Genomic DNA, 25,427 nt, shown 5'->3' on the forward strand with positions numbered 1-25,427 from the left:
CTCCCCTGACTTACAAGAGGTTCCCTGAGTGACTCCAAAACAACCCTGAAAATGGTTTTTTTTGGGCAGGCCTTTGTATTCAGATGTGTAGAATGCTTTTGAAATGTCTCTGGTTTCTAAAATTAGAATTGAACAAGCCCCAGTAACCCATAATTGAGTTGACAGCATTTAGATTTATAGCATTTAGATTTATATACAGTGGTGCCTCTACTTACGAACTTAATTTGTTCTGTGACCAGGTTCTTAAGTAGAAAAGTTTGTAAGAAGCAATTTTTCTCATAGGAATCGATGTAAAAGCAAATAATGCATGCAATGGGGAAACCACAGGGAGGTGGAAGCCCTATTTCCTCCCAGGAGATTCGTAAAGAGGCCCCATGGAGGCTTTCCCCCGCCTTTTCCGGCCCTGTTTCCTCCCAGAAGATTCTTAGAGAGGTCCCACGGAGGCTTCTCCCTGCCTTTTCTGGTTACAGTTTTGGAGGCTTGGGTTTGTAAGTGGAAAATGATTCTTGAGAAGAGGCAAAAAAAATCTTGAACACCCAGTTCTTATCTAGAAAAGTTTTAAGTAGAGGCGTTCGTAGGTATACAACCATTTCATAGTGCTTTTACAACCCTCTCTAAGCGGTTTACAGAGGGTCAGCTTATTGCCCCCAACAATCTGGGTCCTCATTTTACCGACCTTGGAAGGATGGAAGGCTGAGTCAGCCTTGAGCCTACTGAGATTCGATCTGCCAAACTGCTGGCAGCCGGTGATCAGCAGAAGTAGCCTGCAGTACTGTACTCTAACCACTGCATCACCAAGGCTCAATGGCATTGAGCCAAAACAGCTTTGTATTCCTCTTGGCATATTCTGTGAAGCAACGTTTGTATTATATATTGCATTGTATATTGCTGTGAGCCGCTCCGAGTCTTCGGAGAGGGGCGGCATACAAATCTAATAAGTAAAACATTTGAAATCTACTACAGGCCGAGGTGGGTGTCAAATTCCATGCTTGGCATGTTTAGGAAGGGAATCGAGAATAGGTCGGCAGGTGTTGTATTGCCTCTGTACAAATCAATGGCGAGACCAAACTTGGAGTAATGTGTACAGTTCTGGTCACCACACCTCCAGAAGGATATAATGGAACTGGAAAAGGTGCAAAAAAGGGCAACAAGTATGATCAAGGAAATGGAGCCCCTCCCTTACTAACCGAACAACCATTGCCTCTATGTTGGTTGAGGCAGGCAGGATTCCCTTGAGTGCCATTTGTTGGGGGTCGAGGGAAAGGGAGGGTTTTGCCTTCTCTTTCTGCTTAAGATCCCCATGGACAATTGGGGTGCCACTATGTGACACAGAATGCTGGACTTGATGGGCTTTGGCCCGATGCAGCATGGCTATTCTTATATTCTTATAACATAATAATATTTGGACAGGGAGTCATTGCTCACAGTCGCTCATGCCCTCATCACCTCGAGGTTCGATTACTGCAACGCTCCCTACATGGGGCTACCTTTGAAAAGTGTTTGGAAACTTCAGATCGTGCAGAACGCAGCCGCGAGAGCCATCGTGGGGCATCCAAGATTCCAAGCCCACGTTTCTTCAACACTCCGTGGCTTGCATTGGCTGCCGATCAGTTTCCGGTCACAATTCAAAGTGTTGGTCATGACCTTTAAAGCCCTACATGGCATTGGACCAGATTACCTCCGAAACCGCCTGCTACCGCACGAATCCCAGTGACCAATAAGGTCCCACAGAGTTGGCCTTCTCCAGGTCCCGTCGACTAAACAATGTCATTTGGCGGGTCCCAGGGGAAGAGCCTTCTCTGTGGCGGCCCCGGCCCTCTGGAACCAACTCCCCCCGGAGATTAGAACTGCCCCCACCCTCCCTGTCTTTCGTAAACTACTCAAGACTCACTTATACCGCCAGGCATGGGGGAGTTGAGATATTCCTTCCCCCTAGGCCATTACAATTTATGCATGGTATGTTTGTGTGTATGTTTGGTTTTATAATAAGGGTTTTTAGTTGTTTTAGTATTGGATTGTTACATGCTGTTTTTATCATTGTTGTTAGCCGCCCTGAGTCTACGGAGAGGGGCGGCATACAAATCCAATTATTATTATTAATAATAATAATAATAATAATAATAATAATAATAATAACAACAACAACTGCAGTGATTCGCTTAACAACTGGTAAAGTGGGGCAAAACTGACTTAAACAACTGCATCATTTAGCAACAGAAATTTTAGGCTCAGTTTTGGTAGTGAAATACCAATGGTTCTTTGCAAAATAAAAAAAAGGATTTAATTTAAATTAATTAAGCACTAAATAGATTATAATGCTGATGTCTAGGATTTTCTTTGATGATTTCAGAAATGCATGTTTCATGGACTCCCTGGAATTAACATAGAAATGCCCAGCATTTTATATCCAGCCCTCCTTCCTCAGTACGACAGCCGGTCACCCATCGAGCAAGAGAAGTCGGAGCAGAACAGTGTTAAACTGAGCGGGGTAAGCTTTTTAAATATGGTTTGGGTGCGTTGTGCATTAAACCTAAACCACTTCAAATGTTTATCTGGTCACAAACGGCTATTTTTGTCTGTCTGAAAAAAAATGTGATGTTTTGGAAAAAAGCACATTACGGCAGCGCATGGCTATTCTGTACAGTACAGAGGTATTTCTGAACCTTGGCCACTTTAAGTGTGGACTTCAACTCCCAGAATTCCCCAGGCGGGTAGAAATCTGGCTTAAATTGCCAAAACCGAGGAACATTGCTGTAGAGCAAGGGTGCGAAACTCAATTTCATTGAGGGCCGCATGAGGGTTGTGCTTGACCTTAGGGGGCAATGGTGGGCGTGGCCAGATTGGGCCTGGCCACCTCGATATCATTCAAGTCGGGCGCAGTGGTGACCGAAGCATTCTGCCACTGAAAACGGTCTCCTGTTCTCCGTTTCGGCGGCGATGGCCTCCCTGCAACCCTGTGCCAGCCAAAACAAAGTGCTCCTGAGCTCTGTTTTCGCTGGCAGAGGCATTGAGGGCTAGTCCTTCGCTGTTTCGAGGGCAGCTCCATGGGCCAGATCTAAGCATCCTGTGGGCCAGATCCTGCCCCTGGGCCTTGAGTTTGACACCCCTGCTGTAGAGCAAAGCCACTGTTTATAAACATTTATCAGCCTTCCTTAATTACTGCTTATGGGGCTTCTAAATCCCATATTCTTCATGAATGGCAGTTTTCATTGGGGATGAGTGGTTCAACACAACTGGAGGGCAGCGGAATATGAAAGGAAATTCTGTTATAGCCAACTGCTTCTTTTCATATTTTGAAATGGGGATTTTCCATTGCTGGAAGAAGATGGCAGGGATTTGAACGGGAAGCTTTTGCTTAACGCAACAGGGTCTGAAAATTGGACAGAATGGAGTATCCAAAGCAGCTATTGTGAAATACAAAATATTTGTTTTACTGTACTTTGATTTAAATCCTGAGCTGGAGGCCCCGTTAGCCACATGGTGCCTTAAGCAAAGAGAACAATTCGTACAAGGCCTCTTAAGTTGACATTGTTGTGACCCGCCAGCAGCCTATGCAGCTGGTAGGAGATCCAGTCCGAGAGGAGACCAATGAGGTGATGTGTGAGCTGCCTGTGCAGCTGGCACCCGAGTCGGACAACGAGGAGTCGGGTGAGGACTCGATGCCAAAGACAGAGGTTCAGCTAGGGCAGTGATGGTGAACCTTTTTTTTCCTCGGGTGCCAAAAGAGTGTGGGTGCACGCTATCGCACATGCGCGAGTGCCCACACCCATAATTCAATGCCTGGGGAGAGCAAAAACAGCTCCCCCCCCCCCCCCAAGAGGCCCTCTGGAGACTGGAGGCTGTTTCCCAACTTCTGGTGGGCTTAGTAGACTCATGTTTTGCCCTCTCCAGGCTACAAAGGTTTCCCTGGAGCCGGGGAAGGGTAAAAACGCCCTCCCCCATCACCCTGGAGGCTCTGTGGAAGCCAAAAATGCCCTTCCAGAGTCTCTGTACCAGCCAAAAATGAGCTGGCCAGCACATACATGCACGTTAGAGCTGAGCTAGGACAACAGCTCACGTGTCAGCAGATATAGCTCCACGTGCCACCCCTGCCATAGGTTCGCCATCACTGAGCTAGGGCCTTCGGAACCTCCAGCACCTCACAGCGGTGATGAGGAAGAAGAGGAGGAACCTCTTCTTAATGCACGAGCACACAGAGTTGCCAAAAGGCAGGAATGGCTACTCAGGAGGAGGTCTCCTCGGGAGTAAGGCTTGGGGCTAATTGGCCACTACCCTAACCTATTTAAGGAATGATGAGGACAGAAAAAAATCTCTGCAGGAAATAACCTATTTGATCGTTTGTTTGTTGGTGTGCCTCATTTGGAAAACTTCTGCTCGGCTTATCTGTTTTGGCTTCTGTTTTGTGGACTGATTCCAGGCATCTTGCCAACCTCCGCAAGCTTCCTGCAATATCCAGGACTAATTACTTATCTTTGCTTTCTGATTTTATGGACCTATGCCAGCTGTTAATACCGTATAATTAAGAGCTTTTTTTTTCAAGGAAAAACTGGATTAAGATTTTTTTAATGTGTGAACTAAACTACTAAGCCAGTTTATTAGTAGTGGTTAATCAATTAAATACAGGTTTGAACAAACTGAATGTGTGCTATGTTTTGTTTTGGTCCGTAGCTGGGGCAGAACAGATATAGATTTCTTGATGCCGAGAGAAAAATCCTACTCAGGCTATTCTATTTAAATATTTTTGTTGTTGAAGACTGTTTTAAGTCTTTGTTAAAGAAGAGCCAGATGTGGCTCTTAGAATGCAGCACTGCAGGTTACTTCAGCTAACTGCTAGATGTAGTTCTGCAGTTCAAATCTCACCACCGGCTCAAGGTGGACTCAGACTTCCATCCTTCCGAGGTGGTTTAAAATGAGGACCCAGATTGTTGGGGGAAATATGCTGATTCTGCAAGCGGCTTAGAGAGGGCTGTAAAAGCATTATGAAGCAGTATATAAGTTAAATACTATTAATAATAATAATAATAATAATAATAATAATAATTTAATAATTTATTAGACTCATATGCCACCCCTCTCCGAAGACTCGGAGCGACTCACAGCAAAATACAGAACACAAATCTAATATTAAAAACAATTATAAAAACCCATTATAAAACAGTCATACCATCCAATTAAACTATACATAACATGAAACAGCTAATAGTCAGTTACGTCCCCCAAGTAGTAGATCCTTGGAACAAACTTCCAGCAGACGTGGTTGGTAAATCCACAGTAACTGAATTTAAACATGCCTGGGATAAACATATATCCATTGTAAGATAAAATACAGGAAATAGTATAAGGGCAGACTAGATGGACCATGAGGTCTTTTTCTGCCGTCAGTCTTCTATGTTTCTATGTTTCTATGTTTCTAAGCCTGGCAGCATAGGTGGGTTTTCAATAGTTTGCGAAAGGCAAGGAGGGTGGGGGTAATCCTAATTTCCTGGGGGAGTTGATTCCAGAGGGCCGGGGCTGCCACAGAGAAGGCTCTTCTCCTGGGGCCTGCCGCTGCCAGATGACATTGTTTTGTCGACGGGACCCGGAGAAAGCCAACTATGTGAGACCTGATCGGTCGCTGGGATTCGTGCAGCAGAAGACGGCCCCAAAGGTATTCTGGTCCGATGCTATGTAGGGCTTTATAGGTCATAACCAACACTTTGAATTGCGACCGGAAACTGATTGGCAGCCAGTACAGGCCGCGGAGTGTTGATGAGACATGGGCATATCTAGGAAAGCCCATGATTGCTCTCGCGGCTGCATTCTGCACTATTGCTATTTAGAAATAATAATAATAATAATAATTTTAATAATTTATTAGATTTGTATGCCGCCCCTCTCCAAAGACTCGGGGACATTAGATGATTGAATTGATTAAAGAGACCTGCACACAATTCATTGAATTGAAAACAGAACTTGTGTTTCCTATCATTCCTATTCCACACACAACCCTTGCTCACAGAACAGGAGGAAGAAGCCTAAAGGGAAACCGAAGAAAGGGAAGCCGGAAGAAGGCGACGGCAAAGAGCAGGCAGGGGCTGTCGAAGGAAGCAGAGTAGAGAAACCCTCGTTAAAGGATGAATTATCGCAAGATCAGGACTCTAAGATGACAAATTGGGCATTCAGTGAGAAATATCCTTCACTTGCGAAAGAGCGTTTATCTTCCCACACTTTCAGCTGGAAGAGAATCAGCAGCAGTGACTCAGAGTATTCGGATGCAGAAGGTGGAATGCAGAACAAAACAAGGTTGGTGATGGCAACCACTCAACCCCCACCCCACCCTGCTGCCTTTACGCAGCATTGAAGTGTGTTCATTTTACAGCAGTGGGGCTGAATTCTGTTCGACTCGAGTTCTTTCTAAAGCAGATTTAATTTTTTCTTCTTCTCTCCCTTGGTTTCTTATGTTCCCTCCCTGCCTCTTTTGGTAACAAACACAGGTAGCCCTCGACTTACAGCTACAATTCTGTTGCTAGGTGAGGCTGTTGTTAAAGACCGTTTCTTGCCACAGTTGTTGGGAGAATCACTGCAGACAATCACTAAATGAAAAGTTGTAAGTCGAGGATTGCCTGAAAGCAAAGAGAGGGTTTTCCTTTTCTGGGTTAATACAGTGGTACCTCTACTTAAGAACTTAATTCATTCCGTGACCATGTTCTTAAGTAGAAAAGTTTGTAAGTAGAAGCAATTTTTCCCATAGGAATCAATGTAAAAGCAAATAATGCATGCAAACCCATTAGGAAAGAAATAAAAGCTCGGAACTTGGGTGGGAGGAGGAGGAGGAAGAAGAGACAGTCGCGGCCCAGAGCGAAGGGAGCATTTCTTTTATCTGGGTGCTGGTATAGATTTATTCCCTCTCCAAGCGCCCAGAGAAAGGAAAATGCTTTGTTCGCTCTGGACTGCCAAAGCCTCCTTAAGCGCCACCGAAAGACTCCTCTGGCAGCCTAGAAAAACCTGAGATAATAATAATGATAATAATAATAATAATAATAATAATAATAATAATAATAATTTATTGGATTTGTATGCTGCCCCTCTCCGTAGACTCGGGGCGGCTAACAACAATGATAAAACAACATGAACAATCCAATAATAAAAACAACTAAAAACCCTTATTATAAAACCAAACATACACACAAACATACCATGCATAACTTGTAATGGCCTAGGGGGAAGGAATATCTCAACTCCCCCATGCCTGGCGATATAAGTGAGTCTTGAGTAGTTTACGACAGACAGGGAGGGTGGGGGCAATTCTAATCTCCGGGGGAGATGGCCGGGATTAAAGGGGAATGGCAGGAAACTGGCCGGGCCTTCGTGCCACCCTCAAATTTTCTGGAAAATGTTTCCGGGCTCGAGTTCTTAAAGTAAAAAATGGTTCTTAAGAAGAGGCAAAAAAATCTTGAACACCCGGTTCTTATCTAGAAAAGTTCTTAAGTAGAGGCGTTCTTAATACCATTGTATTTTGCATACTTCCCGTTTCAATTGACGCATGGCAATTTAGCATCCGTAAAAACGAAACCATGCAACAAATACCATCGATAGCCTCAACCTTGGTATTCTCCCCGATCTTGTAAGACAGGGGTCCCCAAACTTTGCAACTTTAAGACTTATGGACTTCAACTCCCACAATTCTGGCTGGAGAATTGTGGGAGTTGAAGTCCACAAGTCTTAAAGTTGCAAAGTTTGAAGACCTCTGCTCTTGACTCTGTGCTGGTTTGCCTCCTTTTTTTTGATTCCAAGCAGTGATGACTGAGGAAGGGCAGACACACCCTGCCCCCTCCCATTTAACATTCTAGGCGAAGCCACTGGGTTAGCTCATCTGGGTGAACAGTGCAGTCAGTCGGTAGGGAAAGCAAGTAGGATGCTTGGCTGCATAGCTAGAGGTATAACAAGCAGGAAGAGGGAGATTATGATCCCCTTATATAGAGTGCTGCTGAGACCACATTTGGATTACTGTGTTCAGTTCTGGAGACCTCACCTACAAAAAGATATTGATCAAATTGAACGGGTCCAAAGACGGGCCACAAGAATGGTGGAAGATCTCAAGCATAAAACGTATCAGGAAAGACTTAATGAACTCAATCTGTATAGTCTGGAGGACAGAAGGAAAAGGGGGGACATGATCGAAACATTTAAATATGTTAAAGGGTTAAATAAGGTCCAGGAGGGAAGTGTTTTTAATAAGAAAGTGAACACAAGAACAAGGGGACACAATCTGAAGTTAGTTGGGGGAAAGATCAAAAGCAACATGAGAATATTATTTCACTGAAAGAGTAGTAGATCCTTGGAACAAACTTCCAGCAGACGTGGTAGATAAATCCACAGTAACTGAATTTAAACATGCCTGGGATAAACATATATCCATCCTAAGATAAAATACAGAAAATGGTATAAGGGCAGACTAGATGGACCATGAGGTCTTTTTCTGCCGTCAGACTTCTATGTTTCTATGTTACCATGGGGTAAGGTATCATCAGTACATTGACAAATTAAAGCAATTATGTGCAATCTTATCTCTGTGCTTGGAAACTGAAGATAGGGTTAAGGAGCATCTGGCTTCAGCCGGATAGTGTCAAAGTTGGAAAGGGTCTTGAAGGTCATCCAGTCAGACCCTCTGCTAGCGCAGGAGATCTTTACTATTTCTGATAAATGACAGTCTGTCCAGTCTCTTCTTAAAACCCTCTGGTGATGAACCAGCCACAGCTTCTGGAGGCAAGCTGTTCCACTGATCATTTGAATAGAATATAATTTTATTGACCAAGTGTGATTGGACACACAAGGAATTTGCCTTGGTGCATATGCTCTCAACGTACATAAAAGAAAAAGATACATTTGTCAAACGATACATTTGTTCTCACCATTAGGAAATCTTCTCCTTAGTTCCTGGTTGCTTCTCTCCTTGATTAGTTTCCATCCTTTGTTTCTTGTCCTGCCTACTGGTTCTTTAGTAAATATTCCACTCCCATTTGTGGCAATCTCTCAAATTTATTATTTATTTATTATTTATTAATCTGCCTGTTTATATTTTGTCTCTTATTTCATGCCAGGTCTTTCCAAGCGAAGGTTCGCCAAGGTGCTTTAACCTGCTTCCTTTCTGCTGTGAAATCTATAGAGAAAAAGGTTCTCTATGGTTACTGGTCAGCATTCATTCCTGATGAACCCGGAATAGGAAGCCCACAGACAGTGTCTTTGATGACAATTGCTTTAAAAGATCCTTCCCCTAAGGTAAGAGGATTTGTTATCTTTGTACTGTGTACCCATCCCATAAGATCCAGCGTATACACTCTTCCAAGCACTTGTTGCAATAGAATAGGGTTCAATTCAGTTCACTTTATTGTGGTCATAGAACACTGCAAGCAGAGTGCTCCATCCCACTCCACTCCAATCCATTCCATTCCATTTTATTTATCCTGTCCTGTAGTACTCAGGATATCCTGTCCTGTTGTACTCTACCCTACCTTACCCTACCTTACCCTACCCTATTCTACCTTAACCTACCTTACCCTACCCCACCCTAGCCTATCTGACCTTACCTTATTGTACCTTACCCCACCATACCATATCTTACCCTACCCCACCTTATTTTACCCTACCCTACCTTACCTTACCCTACCCTACCCTACCTTACCTTACCCTGTTCTATCCTACCTTACCTTACCCTACCTTACCCTACTTTATCTTACCCATACCTACCCTATCCCACCTTATCTTACCCTACTCTGCCCTACCTTACCCTACCTTACATTACGGTACCCTACCTTACCGTACCCTGTTCTATCCTACCTTAGCTTACCCTACCCTACCTTACCCTACTTTATCTTACCCATACCTACCCTATCCTACCCAATCCCACCTTATGTTACCCTACCCTACCTTACCTTATCTTACACTACCATACCCCACCCCACCTTATTCACTCAAAAGTTCCTCCACTGGCACTCCAGCCCTTTATAACACCTAAGAGCTACCAAGGGCTTTTGCTAAAGGAAAATATGCTAAGGAGTGATCGTGCCGATGGCTCGGGCCCTCTCTGCAATCCATAGGTCAGCTAGGAATTCTGATGGTATCTCTGAGAACTGATGTAGAAGATAATTTGGCTTCATCAGGTGCCAAGGCTCAGCTCCTTTATTGATTTTGTTCTGTCGCAGACCCGGGCCTGTGCTTTTCAAGTTCTCTCCGCCATTTTGGAAGGTTCTAAGCAATTCTTATCCATTGCTGAAGATGCCATTGATCACAAGAGAGCATTCACACCTTTCTCCGTGAGCATTGCCTCCAGCATCCGAGAACTTCATCGGTGTATGCTGTTGGCTTTGGTGGCCGAATCTTCATCCCAAACCCTCACCCAGATAATCAAGGTAAATGTTCGTCTACAGAAGTTGCCTTTGTTCTACTAATTCTAGTAAGTCCTGAATAACAGCATTGGAAGGAACCTTGGAGGTCTTTTAGTCCAACCCTCCCTGCAAAAGCAGGAAACCCTATTCCATTTCAGACAAATGGTTGTCCAATCTCTTTTTTAAAACATCCAGTGTTGGAGTACCCACAATTCTGAAGGCAAGTCGTTCCACTCATTAATTGTTCTCGCTGTCAGATTTTTTTCCCTTCGTTACATGGTGCTTCTTGATTTCCAGCCATTGTTTTACATTTACTGAAAGAGTAGTAGATCCTTGGAATAAACTTCCAGCAGACGTGGTAGATAAATCCACAGTAACTGAATTTAAACATGCCTGGGATAAACATATATCCATCCTAAGACAAAATACAGAAAATAGTATAAGGGCAGACTAGATGGACCATGAAGTCTTTTTCTGCCATCAGACTTCTGTGTTTTTATGTTTCTAAAAGACGATTCAAAGTTAATTGCAAAGTTTGTCTTAATTATGTTACATAATCATTACTTTCTTCCTCCTATTGTTGGTAGAACAGTCCTAGCCACACCTTTCCAGCCTTGAGTCCTCCATGAAGGAGCTGGTTCTATACAGATGGTCCTTGACTTACCACCACAATTGAGCCAAAAATTTATGTTTCTAAGTGAGAAATCTGTTAAAATGAGTTTTGTCCCCTTATTACAACCTTTCTTGCCACAGATGTTAAGTGAATCATTGCAGTTGTTAAATTAGTGACATGGTTGTTAAGTGAATCTGGCTTCTCCATTGACTTTGCTTCTCAGATAGTCTCTAAGGAAGATCACCTGATCCCAGGACATTGCAACCGTCATAAATATGAATCATTTGTCAAGTGTCTAAATGTTAATTATATGACCATGAACTGTTGTAAGTCAAGGCCTACGTGTAATCTCTAGACAATCCATTTAGTGCAACCTATTTGAGTGGCTTCTATCAGAACTGAAGAAGATGCTTGGATGAGAAGCAAAACATTTTCAAAGGGGAAAATAAATAAACCAAGAAGGTCCAGATGTTTTTTGGAAAAGCACCTTTAGGTCACTAAACAACTGTCATGCTTAGCGACAGAAATTTTGAGCTCACTTGTGGTCCTAAGTCGAGGTAATTTTTCATCTTTCTTCCTTTTTAAAAAAAAAACTTTATTAATTTTCCATAAAAGTTAACAAACATACAAACAAACATTTAACATAAAATAGGGGTTACAATTTCCCCTCTTGTCGTAGAAATCAATTTTTTTTACAGAAAAACAATACATTATTGATATTTTAAGTCAACATATTAATTTAAGTGAAAAGAAGAAATTTTGCTCAACCTTACTATAAAAAAATTTCATACGAAAACAGGAAGAGAAAAATAAAAATATATCATTTTAGTATATTTATAATTCTCATATAGGTTTTACATTTAATTTTTCTTCTTATTTATCCATATATACACATTCCAAATAATATAAAATTTTGATTCCTCTTGATTATTTAACCTTCTTGTCATCATATCCATCTCGGCGCAGTCCAATTACCTCTTCATCTTTGGGAATATTTTCTCCTTTCCAATTTTGCGCATAAACTATACTGGCCGCGGTCAAAATATGAATAACTAGATAGAGAATATCTTTCTTATATTTCTGCTTTGTTATACCCAGTAGGTAAAATTCAGGGGGGTTTTCAATCTCTTGCACTATCAAAAATATATATATATAAAAAAATCATCTTTCTTCCTTGTTGACAGTGCCTTGCCAATCTGGTCTCAAATGTACCATACAACCGTTTGAAGCCTGGTCTGCTATCAAGAGTATGGAACCAGATAAAGCCATACATTAAACATAAAGGTATGCTGTTATTTTACACTTATCCTTTTGTACAACCATTTTGTTGCTGGTATTATTTGCAGTAAAACGTATCGTCCAGCTGGCTGTTTTGGGGATGAAGCAATGTTTCACATGGCAGTTACAGAAGCATCAGATGGTGGGGTACAACAGGTTTATATCCCATCTGTTTCTAGAAGTTTTGCTCGTGGACTGTCCTTCCTTTTCTCAGATCGCATGTTTTGTTCTTTTAAGAGACATTGGAATATGCCAGCTCATAATCTATGCGCCTTTGTGTCTCTACAGAAGTTGTTATTTTACTGAAAGAGCAGTAAATGCTTAAAACAAACTTCCAGCAGACGTGGTTGGTAAATCCACAGTAACTGAATTTAAACATGCCTGGGATAAACATAGATCCATCCTAAGATAAAATACAGGAAATAGGATAAGGGCAGACTACATGGATCATGAAATCTTTTTCTGCTGTCAATCGTCTATGTTTCTATGTTATCAAATTGGTTAAATCTTGTATACCGTGTTTCCCCGAAAGTAAGACAGTGTCTTAATTTCTTTTTACCCCCAAAAGCCCCACTACGTCTTACTTTCGGGGTATGTGTTACATTGGAAAAAAATTGAAAGGGTCGCGTTCCCGAAGGCATCTCCCCAGAGTCCAGAAGGGCAGCCGCGGGACAGGAGCCTCGTGAGCCCTTTTCCAAGTTCAACCTCAGGGCTCCAAGCGGCGTGCACGCGTGGAGCTGCAGACGCGTGTCGGGGAAGCGTGTCTGGAGGGGAGGAGCCGCTCTGCGCAGTTGGGCAGCCCCATCTGCCTGCCGGAAAGGAGGCGGGCGAAGGAGGGCGCAGCTCTGGCCGCTCGCCTCGGAGCCGGTCGGCCTCGCTGGCCGCTTGCAGCCGAGCCTCGGCAGGACTCGGTTGCTGGGACGAGCGCCTTCGCTGCAAGCCGCCGCCCGCTCGGCTCGCTTCGGACCAGCGCCGTCCTTCACTTTGCCAAGCCGGGGAAGAGGCGGTGGCACCGCGGCGAGGCGAAGGCGAGGGGCGCGCGGGGAGCTTGGAAGCGACGTCATCAGGCTCCCCCCCGTCAATACCCCCGTGTTTCCCCGAAAGTAAGACATATGTCTTACTTTCGGGGTACGGCTTATATTAGCCGACCCCCCCTGAAACCCCCGATACGTCTTACAATCGGGGGTGTCTTACTATCGGGGAAACAGGGTATGTGGTTCTGAGCCATCCACGCAGATTTGTGCCCCATGTAATATTAATACTTAGCAACATATGGAACTGTGAAGCCCCCATTCAGTTACTCTTCCAAATAGATTTTCTGTTTGCTTCATATTGGCTTTTGCCGGACTTCATCTCTGGTTATGGTACCAAGCAATAGAAACATAGAAACATAGAAGTCTGACCGCAGAAAAAGACCTCCTGGTCCATCTAGTCTGCCCTTATACTATTTTCTGTATTTTATCTTAGGATGGATATGTGTTTATCCCAGGCATGTTTAAATTCAGTTACTGTGGATTTATCTAGCACGTCTGCTGGAAGTTTGTTCCAAGGATCTACTACTCTTTCACTAAAATAATATTTTCTCATGTTGCTTTTGATCTTTCCCCCAACTAACTTCAGATTGTGTCCCCTTGTTCTTGTGTTCACTTTCCTATTAAAAACACTTCCCTCCTGGACCTTATTTAACCCTTTAATATATTTAAATGTTTCGATCATGTCCCCCCTTTTCCTTCTGTCCTCAAGACTATACAGATTGAGTTCATGAAGTCTTTCCTGATACGTTTTATGCTTAAGACCTTCCACCATTCTTGTAGCCCGTCTTTGGACCCGTTCAATTTTGTCAATATCTTTTTGTAGGTGAGGTCTCCAGAACTGAACACAGTACTCCAAATGTGGTCTCACCAGCGCTCTATATAAGGGGATCACAATCTCCCTCTTCCTGCTTGTTATACCTCTAGCTATGCAGCCAAGCATCCTACTTGCTTTCCCTACCGCCTGACTGCACTGTTCACCCATTTTGAGACTGTCAGAAATCACTACGCCTAAATCCTTTTCTTCTGAAGTTTTTGCTAACACAGAACTGCCAACACAATACTCAGATTGAGGATTCCTTTTCCCCAAGTGCATTATTTTACATTTGGAAACATTAAACTGCAGTTTCCATTGCTTTGACCATTTATCTAGTAAAGCTAAATCATTTACCATATTACAGACGCCTCCTTGCCGTGGTGGTGCAGTGGTTAGAATGCAGTATTGCAGACTAATTCTGCTGGCTGCCGGCTGCCAGCAGTTCGACAGTTCAAATCTCATCGACTCAAGGTTGACTCAGCCTTCCATCCTTCCGAGGTTGGTAAGATTGTTGAGGGGGGAGTGCTGGCTCCCTCAGCCAAGAAGTGGAGATGAGCACTTCGCTCTAGAGTAGGAAACAACTAGATAGGGGAAACCTTTAACTTTCACAGAACCCCTGGACACAATATACAAAAGTCGGCCGAATACCTAATGCTTTTTAATTTGAAGCTTTTTCCTTGGGTCTTTTTGAACTGGGCCATTTTTCTGTCTTCCTTTCACAGTTCCCATCTTCTGGAATGCTTGCTATTTCTTTTCCCAGCCTCTTGTCTGTTTGCTGTGTCCCTTAAGCGGTTGGGGCAACAGGCTTGGATTTGCAGGCTGTTCTGTGACATTGGGCAACATCTGTAACCGTTGCTCCTTTCCTCTAGGCCAGTGTTTCCCAACCTTTTTTGAGCCGCGGCACATTATTCATATTTTCAAAATCCTGGGGAACACTAAAGAAAAGTTTGGACAAAAAAAATATCTCTTCCTCCATTTCACTCTATTTCTCCCTCCCTCTTTCTCTCTCTTCCTTCCTTCCCGTCTTTCTCTCTCCATCCCTCTTTCTTTCTTCCTCTCTTTTTTGCTCTCTTTCTCTCTCCCTCCTTCCCTCCCTCTATGTCTTTCTCTCTCCCTTGCTCTCTCTCTGCCTCTCTTGCTATCTCTCTTTCATTCTCTCTCTTTCGCTCTCTTTCTGTCTCTCTTGCTATCTCTTTGTCTCTCTGTCTCTCTTGCTATCTCTTTCTCTCTTGCTACCTCTTTCTTTTTTTCTCTCTCTCTTGCTATGTCTCTCTTTCTCTCTCTGTCTCCCTCCCTCTTTCCTTTCTATCTCTCCCTCCCTCTTTCCTCCCTCCCTCCCTCTTTCCTTTCTATCTCTTTTCTTTCTATCTCTCCCTCCCTCTTTCCTTTCTATCTCTCCCTCCCTCTTTCCTTTCTATCTTTCTCTCCGTCCCTCAGCGGCGGCAAAGAAGAAGGAAGGCAGGCTGCAGAGGGCACCGAGGACAATAGCGCTTGCTCGCTCCCTCGCCCTCTGACTTCCCTCCCTCGCTGCTGAAGGGACGAGCGCGGGCACGCTGCAAGAAGGGTTTTTTTCCTTTTTTCCCCCCTTCCCCCGCCTCACGGGAGAGAGTGAGAGAGAGAAAGAGCAGCGCCCTGTCGGTTCCGAGCGCAGCCAGGGAAAGCGGCCTCGAGCCGAGTGCGAACTGCGGGATGCGGCAAAGGACTCCTTGTCAACCAAAAAAGGGTGGGGGTGGCAAAGGCAAAGCCTGGGAGGCGGGGAAGGGAAGAGCGGGAGACCCCCAGACAGAACGGCTGAGGGGAAGGAAAGATGGAAGGAGGGAGGGATTGAGAAGCGAAGCCAGGGAGGGCTGAGAGAAAAGGGGAGCGGCGCGCGCGAGAGGGGCGGGGCGTGCATTCCCGAAACGGATGGAGAAAGCCCTCTCTCGCAGCGAAAGCGCTCCCAGCCAGGGGGCTGCGAGAGAGGGCTGGGAGCGCTTTCGTCCCGAGGAGCTGAAGCTGCAGCCGCAGCCACCGCGAGAGAAGTCACGCCCCAAGGCAGGGGGTGGTGGTGGAGGAGAGGGGGCAGATCGGGCGGGGAGCTTGGCGGCACATCTGCCTGTGTGTGCCGCGGCACACCGGTTGGGAAACGCTGCTCTAGACTCCATAATGGAATAGAATAGAATTTTTATTGGCCAAGTGTGATTGGACACACAAGGAATTTGTCTTGGTGCATATGCTCTCAGCTTACATAAAATAAAATACAGTGATACCTTGTCTTACAAACTTAATTGGTTCCAGGACGAGGTTTTTAAGGTGAAAAGTTTGTAAGACGAAACAATGTTTCCAATAGGAATCAATGGAAAAGCGATTAATGCGTGCAAGCCCAAAATCCACCCCTTTTGCCTGGAGGTGGGGTTTCCCATCGAAGGGAGCATCAGTGAAATCGCAGCATCGCAAAAACACCAAAGTCCTTGAAACCCCACCTCCGGACCGTTTTTGTGATGCTGGGATTTCACTGAGGCTCCCCTTGCTGGGAAGCCCCACCTCCGGACTTCCGTTGCCAGCGACGCACCTGTTTTTGTGCTGTTGGATTCCCCTGCTGGGATTTCCCTGCAGCATCACAAAAACATGGAAGTCCAGAGATGGGGTTTCCCATGGAGGGGAGCCTCAGGGGAATCCTACCAGCGCAAAAATGGGTGCTTCGCTGGCAACAGAAGTCCAGAGGCGGGGCATCCCAGCGGCGGCCGTGGGTTTGTAAGGTGAAAACAGTTTGTAAAAAGAGGCAAAAAAATCTTAAACCCCGGGTTTGCATCTCGAAAAGTTTGTATGACGAGACGTTTGTAAGACGAGGTATCACTGTATACATTTGTCAAGAATCACATGGTACAACACTTAATGATTGTCATAGGGGTCAAATAAGCAATGAAGAAGCAATATTAATAAAAATCTTAGGATATACGCAACAAGTTACAGTCATACAGTCAACATGGGAGGAAATGGGTGATAGGAATGAGGAGAAAAACTAGTAGAATAGAAGTGCAGATTTAGTAGAAAGTCTGACAGTTTTGAGGGAATTATTTGTTTAGTAGAGTGATGGCGTTCGGGGAAAAAACCTGTTCTTGTATCTAGTTGTCTTGGTGTGCAGTGCTCTGTAATGATGTTTTGAGGGTAGGAGTTGAAACAATTTGTGTCCAGGATGTGAGTGGTCAGTAAATATTTTCCCCGCCCTCTTTTTGACTCGTGCAGTATATAGGTCCTCAATGGAAGGCAGGTTGGCAGCAATTGTTTTTTCTGCAGTTCTGATTCTCCTCTGAAATCTGTGTCGATCCTGTTGCCATCTTTCTTCGGCTGAGAATAGCTGCTCCATGTGTGCCTTTTAAAAACATTATTATTATTATTATTATTCCTAGATGTTAATGTTCGAGTGTCAAGTCTGACTTTATTGGGTTCCATCGTTTCGGCTCAAGCCCCTTTGCCCGAGGTGTGCCTCCTTTTGCAGCAGCCCGTCTCTTTGGGGATGAGCGATGGCACACCCACCCCGCTGCTTCGTTCCGGTGCCCCTGAATGGCGTCGAGAACCTATTCCGGTCTCAGGAGAACCATTGCTTGCCCTGGAGAAATCACCGCCGGAGCCCTGTTGGCTCCTGCGTCTCTGCATCTCTCTTGCTGTGCTGCCCCGAGAAGAATGCTATTCGGATAGTGACACCAGCTGTCTGTCAACTGTTAGTCTCTATGAACCTTCGCCAGTTCGTTTGGAGGCACTGCAGGTAGGTGGATAAGGAGGGTGTTGGAATATTCATGACTGGGAGAGCCGATGGTAACAAGGTCAGCCAATGAATAGACATAATAACTAAGCCAATGGGAGCTAAACACTTCTGAATCTGTGCAGAGAATCGAAACTGAGAAGCTTAAGGCTGGGTGTGGTTTAATAATAATAATAATAATAATAATAATAACAACAACAACAACAACAACAACAACAACAACAACAATTATTATTATTATTATTATTATTATTATTATTATTATTATTATTTATTGGATTTGTATGCCGCCCCTCTCTGTAGACTCGGGGCGGCTAACAAAAATGATAAAAACAGCATGTAACAATCCAATAATAAAACAACTAAAAACCCTTATTATAAAACCAAACATACACACAAACATACCATGCATAACTTGTAATGGCCTAGGGGGAAGGAATATCTCAACTCCCCCATGCCTGGCGGTATAAGTGAGTCTTGAGTAGTTTACGAAAGACAGGGAAGGTGGGGCAGTTCTAATCTCTGGGGGGAGGTGGTTCCAGAGGGCCGGGGCCGCCACAGAGAAGGCTCTTCCCCTGGGGCCCGCCAAACGACATTGTTAGTCGACGGGACCCGGAGAAGGCCGACTCTGTGGGACCTTATGGGTCGCTGGGATTCGTGCGGTAGCAAGGCGGTTCCGGAGGTAATCTGGTCCAATGCCATGTAGGGCTTTAAAGGTCATGACCAACACTTTGAATTGTGACCGGAAACTGATCGGCAGCCAATGCAGGCCACGGAGTGTTGAAGAAACGATCCTCTCTGTCCTCTGAACTCTGCTAAAATGAAACTAACTGTTCTCGGCTGCCCTGCCTGTAGCTCAGGGGTAGGCAAAGTTGGCTCTTCTATGACTTGTGGACTTCAACTCCCAGAATTCCTGAGACAATCCTCCCAAAGATCCCAAAGTTATCAAAGAAATGCAGAAAACCTTCTCAGCAGAGTTACGGCTTAGAATGCTGCTTTCTTTAGCTTCACTGTCCTGATTTAATTTAGGATACATTAGATACTGGAACCTTGCTCTGGTGTGCATCTTTAAATAGTGTTCAGTTTGCAGATTAATTGATCTGAAAGTCCACTGGAAGTGACAATAGATTTGTTCACATTTAATATGCTGGATAGAATATTTCAATTTTTCAAATATCAGCTGACAGATACTATAATTCGTATTTTGTTTTATTTTCGTTCAGTTTATTCAGTTGATATCGGTGCCCAGTTTGTGTGAACAACTCTGAGTGGTGAACACTATTTAAAAATATTAAAATATTAATATAATGTTAATATAAAAATCAGAATAAGAATATAGGACAAGAATAAAATGGAAAAATGGCAGCCATCTTTGATCACTGTTGTTATTGGCAATAATATTTAAATGGGAATTTAGGTATGTTTCACTGTCATGCGATAGGTTTCCTATTAAATATTAAAACTCCCATTCTAACTCTTACCTTTCTTTCACCTCTCGGCTTTAATCTACTATAGGTTTTAGCTCTGCTTGTGAAGGGCTATTTTATCCTTGCTCAAGGCAGTTTACTAGAACTTGGCAAAGTGGCTTGCAAATGCATGGAGGAAGCAGATCCATCACTTCAGCTCCATGGAGCAAAAGTAAGTCCTTTTAAAAAAAATATATCTTTATTGATTATTTACATGGATGGATGAATAGCTAGCTAGCTAGCTAGATAATTGTTCCCTTATGGCAGTGTTCTCAAACTCTTATTTCGTTGAGGACCGCATCAGGGTTGTGTTTTTGACCTCTTGGGCCTGGGGTAGCCGTGGCTGAGGTGACCATCACTTGTTTGATATCACTCATGTCAGGGGGGCGCCTATGGAGGCCCGAGCGTTCTGCCAGCGAAAATGGTCTCCTGGCCTCTGCTTTCAGCTGCAGCAGCCTCCTGCAACCCTCTGCCAGTGAACATGGAGCTCGGGAGAGTTGCATGCAGCCCTCCTGAGCTCTGTTTTCGCTGCCAGAGGCACCGTGGGGGTTCTTCACTATTTCCAGGACGTCCTTGCAGGACAGATCTAAGCACCTTGCGTGCCAGATCTGGCCCCTGGCCTTTGAGTTTCATACCCTGTCCCCTGCCCTGTGGTATCTTGCTTTGCAAATCCATAACATTCCTTTCTAATATGCCTTTCTTTTTCTTGCTTCTGGCAGCTTCTGGATGAACTTGGAGTGGGTATAATACAACAGTACAAGACAGAACTAGTTGCAGATCAGAGGGTGCCCATTGATGTGGTATGTCTTGCATTATTATGGTATTATAGTTTCTGTACCCTGTTTTGATCTTCATTATTACTTATTTATTGTACGGTACATTCACATCACCTTTCGATTAAAAAGTACAGGAAATAAAAAAATACAGTAGTACCTCTAGATACGAGCTGCTCTACACGCGAGTATTTCAAGATACGAGCCACGAGGGGAGAGACATTTCTGTTCTAGTTCCGAGCTCAAATTCGGGATACGAGCCGAGCGTCCACTAGGTGGCGCAAGAATCCTTGCTTTTGGTTATCTCGGAGGGGAAAAACAACTTGTTCCAGATACGAGTTGCCTCGAGATACAAGCTCCCTTATGGAACGAATTATGCTCGTATCTGTTGTGGTTCAGCCTGAGGCTGCTCAGGGACCGGCTGTGTCTCTGCTGGCTCCATGCCCAGAGGAGGATGACAGCGAAGAGGAGGGGGCTGAACAGTCGGACGGGGGAGAGGAAAATCAGGAATGGGATGAAGGAGAACAGCATGAGAGCCCCGGGGGAGGGGTGTGCTCTCCCCAGCCAGTAGTTTGGAGTCATTAGGTGATGAAGCTCAAGCCGTCATTGACATGCGACAGAGACGGTCAGATCAAAGAAAGGAGCAATTAAAGAAGTATTATCAGCACTGAATTAGGATCAGCTGGGTTTGGGTGTGATCCTCCTTAGCAGGGTTTAAAAGGCAGGCAAGCCCGTGAAGCCATGTGGAGTGTTATCAGTTTGGAGTTGCGTTATCCTGTCTTGTTTCTCGGCGTCTCTGTTCCTGGCTTGTGGCCCAGCAGCTTTGGAAGACCCGTGGGAGGTGTAGGTCTGCTATCTATAGCCTCGGCTTGGCAGCAAGAATTCTGTATTGCTGCATGGACTTTTGCCTTCGTGGATATATCTGAAGATACAGCATTTTCCTGTTTGTAAGGACATTTTCTGTTACCTGTGTTTTTCTTGAATTTTATAAAACTGCCTTTGCCTTTTACCAGTGTGTCTGGCTTCTCTTTTTGGGTTGATCTTGGCTTCTAGAGTGACCCAGACAGAACAGTATCTAGGGGTACTACTGTACCCAATGTGAAATCTAAAATCTAAAATATTACAAGCCAACATCTATGTTCTAGATAAAATGTTTTGCTCCCTTTATCACAGCTGGGAAAATGGCTTCAAATTATTTTTAATTTGAGATTTTCCTACCCTCTCCAGTTGAAACAGGTTCTTTTTAAGGTAATGCAATTTACATAACAGTAGTAAAGAGGCCCCCATTAATCGCAATGAAAGGATAAAAATTCAGCAGAAAAGATAAGTAAAGTTATTAATTCAGTTGTTAGAAAGGACAGCTGGAATGGAAAATAGAATAGAATTCTTTATGGGCCAAGTGTGATTGAACACACAAGGAATTCGTCATTGGTGCCTATGCTCTTAGTGTACATAAAATAAAAGATACATTTGTCCAGAATCATGATTGTCATAGAGTACAAATAAGCAACCAGGAAACAATCAATATAAATCATAAGGATACAAGCAACAAAGTTATAGTCATACAGTCATAAATGGGAGAAGATGGGTGATAGGAACAATGAGAAGACTAATAGTAATAGTAATGCAGTCTTAGTGAATAGTTTCACAGTGGTGAGGGAATTATTTGTTTAGCAGAGTGATGGCGTTTGAGAAAGAACTGTCCTTGTGCAGAGTTGTCTTGGTATGCAGTGCTCTATAGTATCATTTGGAGGTAGGAGTTGAAATAAGTCAAAGGAAGGAAGTCAAAAGATAATGCTAGCCTTTCGACTGAATTTCATGACTGATTGACTAATTTGTAATCAGTAGGAATCAAGTCTCACCGTGAAAAACAATTGAAACCATTTTCTGGAGGAAGAGACAATGGGTCAGTTCCTTTTTCTCAGCCTAACCCACCTCACAGGGTTTTTTGGGGGAAATAGGAGCTTGAAAAATTATTATCTACAGTACTTTTTTAAAGAAAGAATGATGGCTTGTTTGCAAACAATAGCCTTTGCCTTATTTCATTCATATCTAGATTAATAGTAAGAGCCATGGCGGTGAAATGATTAGAATGTAGTATTGCAGGCTAACTCTGTCCACTGCCAGGAGTTAGATCCTCACCAGCTCAAGGTTGCAAACTTGACTCTGCAAGCCAAATATGGTGGGGGCCACAGAGCTAGCCATTCCAGGGGAACGAGGGATCGCTGCTTAATAACGATCCCTTGTTCCGGCTCTGTGAACTCAACCCTGGGCACTGGTGATGAGTGTAATTCTGGCCCTGGGCTCAGGCTGCTGCTACTCAATGCCAGGTCGGTGGTAAATACAGTTCTCCTCATCCGGGATCTGATCCTGGATGAGGAGGCCGACCTGGCATGTGTGACTGAAACCTGGCTGGGCCCGGAGGGAGGAGTTCCTCTCTCTGAAATTTGCCCAGCCGGGTTTCAGATATGGCATCAGCCTCGACCCCAGGGAAGGGGGGGAGGAGTGGCTATTATAGCCAGGGAGAGCCTTGGCATACGTAGACTCATTGCTCCAGAGATTGCGGGTTGCGAGTCCCTCCTGGTGAAGTTGGACTTAGGGGTTCAGGTGGGCTTGTTTCTCACGTACCTTCTCTTCCCCCTAGGCTTATAGAATTTATACATGGTATGCTTGTATGTATGAGTGGTTTTTTAAAAAAAAAATTGGGTTTTAGATTGTTCTTAATATTAGATTTGTTTACATTGTCTTTTTATATTGTTGTTAGCCGCCCCGAGTCTTCGGAGAGGGGCGGCATACAAATCTAATAAATAAATAAACCACTCAGAGAATGGTGTAAAGCAGTGTTTCCCAACCTTGGCAACTTGAAGATATCTGGACTTCAACTGGCATTCGCTGGCTGGGGAATTCTGGGAGTTCAAGTCCAAATATCTTCAAGTTGCCAAGGTTGGGAAACACTGGTTTAAAGCATTATTGGGTGGTGGGGGTTGCTGCTCCTGCTACCAGTGCATTATGCGCACAGCTCCGCGTCTCTGGTGTGCGCGCATCCAAGCAAGATTTTACTTCTGCGCATGCTCCCATTTTACTACCGGTGTGTAGTGTGGCCCGTATCGAGTAGGAACGTGATACTGGTGGTATATATTTCATAAGTGCTAGTGCTATTCATAAAAAAAATCTCTGTGAATAAAACTGCCATGATTCTCTTTTTCGCCCGCATAGGTCGTGACATTCTGGACAAGGATGCTTAATGGGCCTTTACCAGCTGCCCTCCAAAACTCCGAGCACCCAACTCTCCAGACCAGCACATGCGACGCTCTCTCCTCTATTTTGCCCGAAGCTTTTAGCTGTCTCCCTGTAAGTGCATAGCTAGGACCTGTGTTTGTATTAGTTTTGCAAATTTAAGATGTGAAAGCCATTAATAATAATAATAATAATAATAATAATAATAATAATAATGATAGATAGATAGATAGATAGATAGATAGATAGATAGATAGATAGATAAATGTTGTTTGATTTCGCTGGCAGCCAGAGACGCTTTCTGAGACGGTGAAGGTGGCAAAATGGCATATAGTCCCTTCATGTTGCATCTATTGAGAACCAGATTGCTTCTGGCGCCCCCTCCTGTAAGTGTAGGACAACAGCAGGCCAAGGTGGCATGGCAGAGTTAAGCAGGTCACCAGCTTAGAATCGTTACATTCCCGCAAATGGTCTAAGTCCATCCCTTTTGAGTTCTGTTGGCCTTTATCTGGTGCCAGTTTCATATCGGCAGTCCTCGACTTACAATGCTTCATTTAGTGGGTGTTCGAAGTTAGAACGGCACTGAAAAACGGCATTATGACAATTTTTCACACTTAGGACCATTGCAGCATCTTCATGATCACGTGGTCCAAATTCAGATTTGATTTTGATTGATTGATTGTATTTAGATGGCGCTCATTCCGAAATGAGATAATGCCAGATTCACTCCCCTTTTGAGTCAATGTGCTGGTAGAATAGAGAGATAGTTAGCTTGGATTAAGAGATGTTTCTTTAAGAGATTGCATGTAGTCAGATTTATTATTTTTATTTTATTTTATTTTATTTTATTTATTTTATTTATTTTATTTATTTTATTTATTTTATTTATTTTATTTATTTTATTTATTTTATTTATTTTATTTATTTTATTTATTTTATTTATTTTATTTATTTTATTTATTTTATATTTTTTTTTATTTTATTTATTTTATTTTATTTATTTTTTTTTTAAATTTTTTTTTTTTTTTTAATTAGATTTGTATGCCGCCCCTCTCCGTAGACTTGAGGCGGCTCACAACAATAACAAAGACAATATAAGAACAAATCTAATAATTTAAAAAACACTAAAAAACCCATTATTAAAAGCACACACAAACATACCAAGTATAAACTGTATAGGCCCGGGGGAGATGTCTCAGTCCCCCCATGCCTGACGGCAGAGATGGGTCTTAAGAGCTTTACGAAAGGCAAGGAGGGTGGGGGCAGTTCTAATCTCCGGGGGGAGCTGGTTCCAGAGGGTCGGGGCCGCCACAGAGAAGGCTATTCTCCTGGGTCCTGCCAAACGACATTGTTTAGTCGACGGGACCCGGAGAAGGCCAACTCTGTGGGACCTAACCGGTCGCTGGGATTCGTGCGGCAGAAGGCGGTCCCGGAGATATTCTGGTCCGATGCCATGAAGGGCTTTATAGGTTGCACTCAGGGTAATGTAGTCCATGACAAGTGACCACATCTGTGTGGCAATTGCGCTTTCCTCAGCTTCTGGGTAATTACGTAAGCACACCAGTGGGTTTTTTAGTCTTAACAAAGAAAGCCATATGTGAGCAGCCATAAGTTGGGGAAGATGAATCTTTTTTTCACCTACGTGATGGGGCAGATTATGGACAGATAGCCTGAGGAATTTCATTCAACAGTAAGTTTTATCACGCTGAGAAGAACCTTTAAAGCTTGGACCAGGACAGGCAATGAGAAAACCTGTTGCACTTAAGAGACGTGTTACTAGCTTTAACGACTGCAGCAATTCACTTAACAACTGGGGCAAGAAAGATCATAGAGAGTGATGGCGAACCTTTCTTTCCTCGGGTGCTAAGAGAGCATGAGCATACACTATTGCGCATGCGTGAGTGCCCACCTATAATTCAATGCCTGGGGAAGGTGAAAACAGCTTTCCCCGCTCCCCTGGAGGCCGGAAAGGGTCTGTTTCCCAACTTCTGGTAAGCCTACCAGAAGTTGGGAAACAGGCCATTTCCGGCCTCCAGAGGGCCTCCAAGTAGGTTCGTGTTTTGCCCTCCCCAGGCTCCAAAGGCTTCCCTGGAGCCGGGGAGGGTA

At 43.9% G+C, this 25,427-nt stretch overlaps 1 protein-coding gene across 1 annotated transcript in view; it reads left to right on the plus strand.

Moving 5' to 3' along the window:
• HEATR6 (HEAT repeat containing 6) overlaps window positions 1-25,427 on the plus strand; it is a 56,925-nt gene that overhangs the window by 13,537 nt on the left and 17,961 nt on the right. Inside the window, exons 7-15 of the mRNA XM_070735278.1 lie at window positions 2,351-2,488; window positions 5,999-6,282; window positions 9,081-9,258; window positions 10,182-10,388; window positions 12,162-12,261; window positions 17,493-17,848; window positions 19,361-19,483; window positions 20,031-20,111; window positions 23,301-23,435. Of these exons, the coding sequence (XP_070591379.1) occupies window positions 2,351-2,488; window positions 5,999-6,282; window positions 9,081-9,258; window positions 10,182-10,388; window positions 12,162-12,261; window positions 17,493-17,848; window positions 19,361-19,483; window positions 20,031-20,111; window positions 23,301-23,435 (1,602 nt within the window). The remainder of the gene's footprint in view (window positions 1-2,350; window positions 2,489-5,998; window positions 6,283-9,080; window positions 9,259-10,181; window positions 10,389-12,161; window positions 12,262-17,492; window positions 17,849-19,360; window positions 19,484-20,030; window positions 20,112-23,300; window positions 23,436-25,427) is intronic.

This window comes from Erythrolamprus reginae, chromosome 1, assembly GCF_031021105.1.
Source record: "Erythrolamprus reginae isolate rEryReg1 chromosome 1, rEryReg1.hap1, whole genome shotgun sequence".
Taxonomy (NCBI): Eukaryota; Metazoa; Chordata; class Lepidosauria; order Squamata; family Dipsadidae; genus Erythrolamprus; species Erythrolamprus reginae.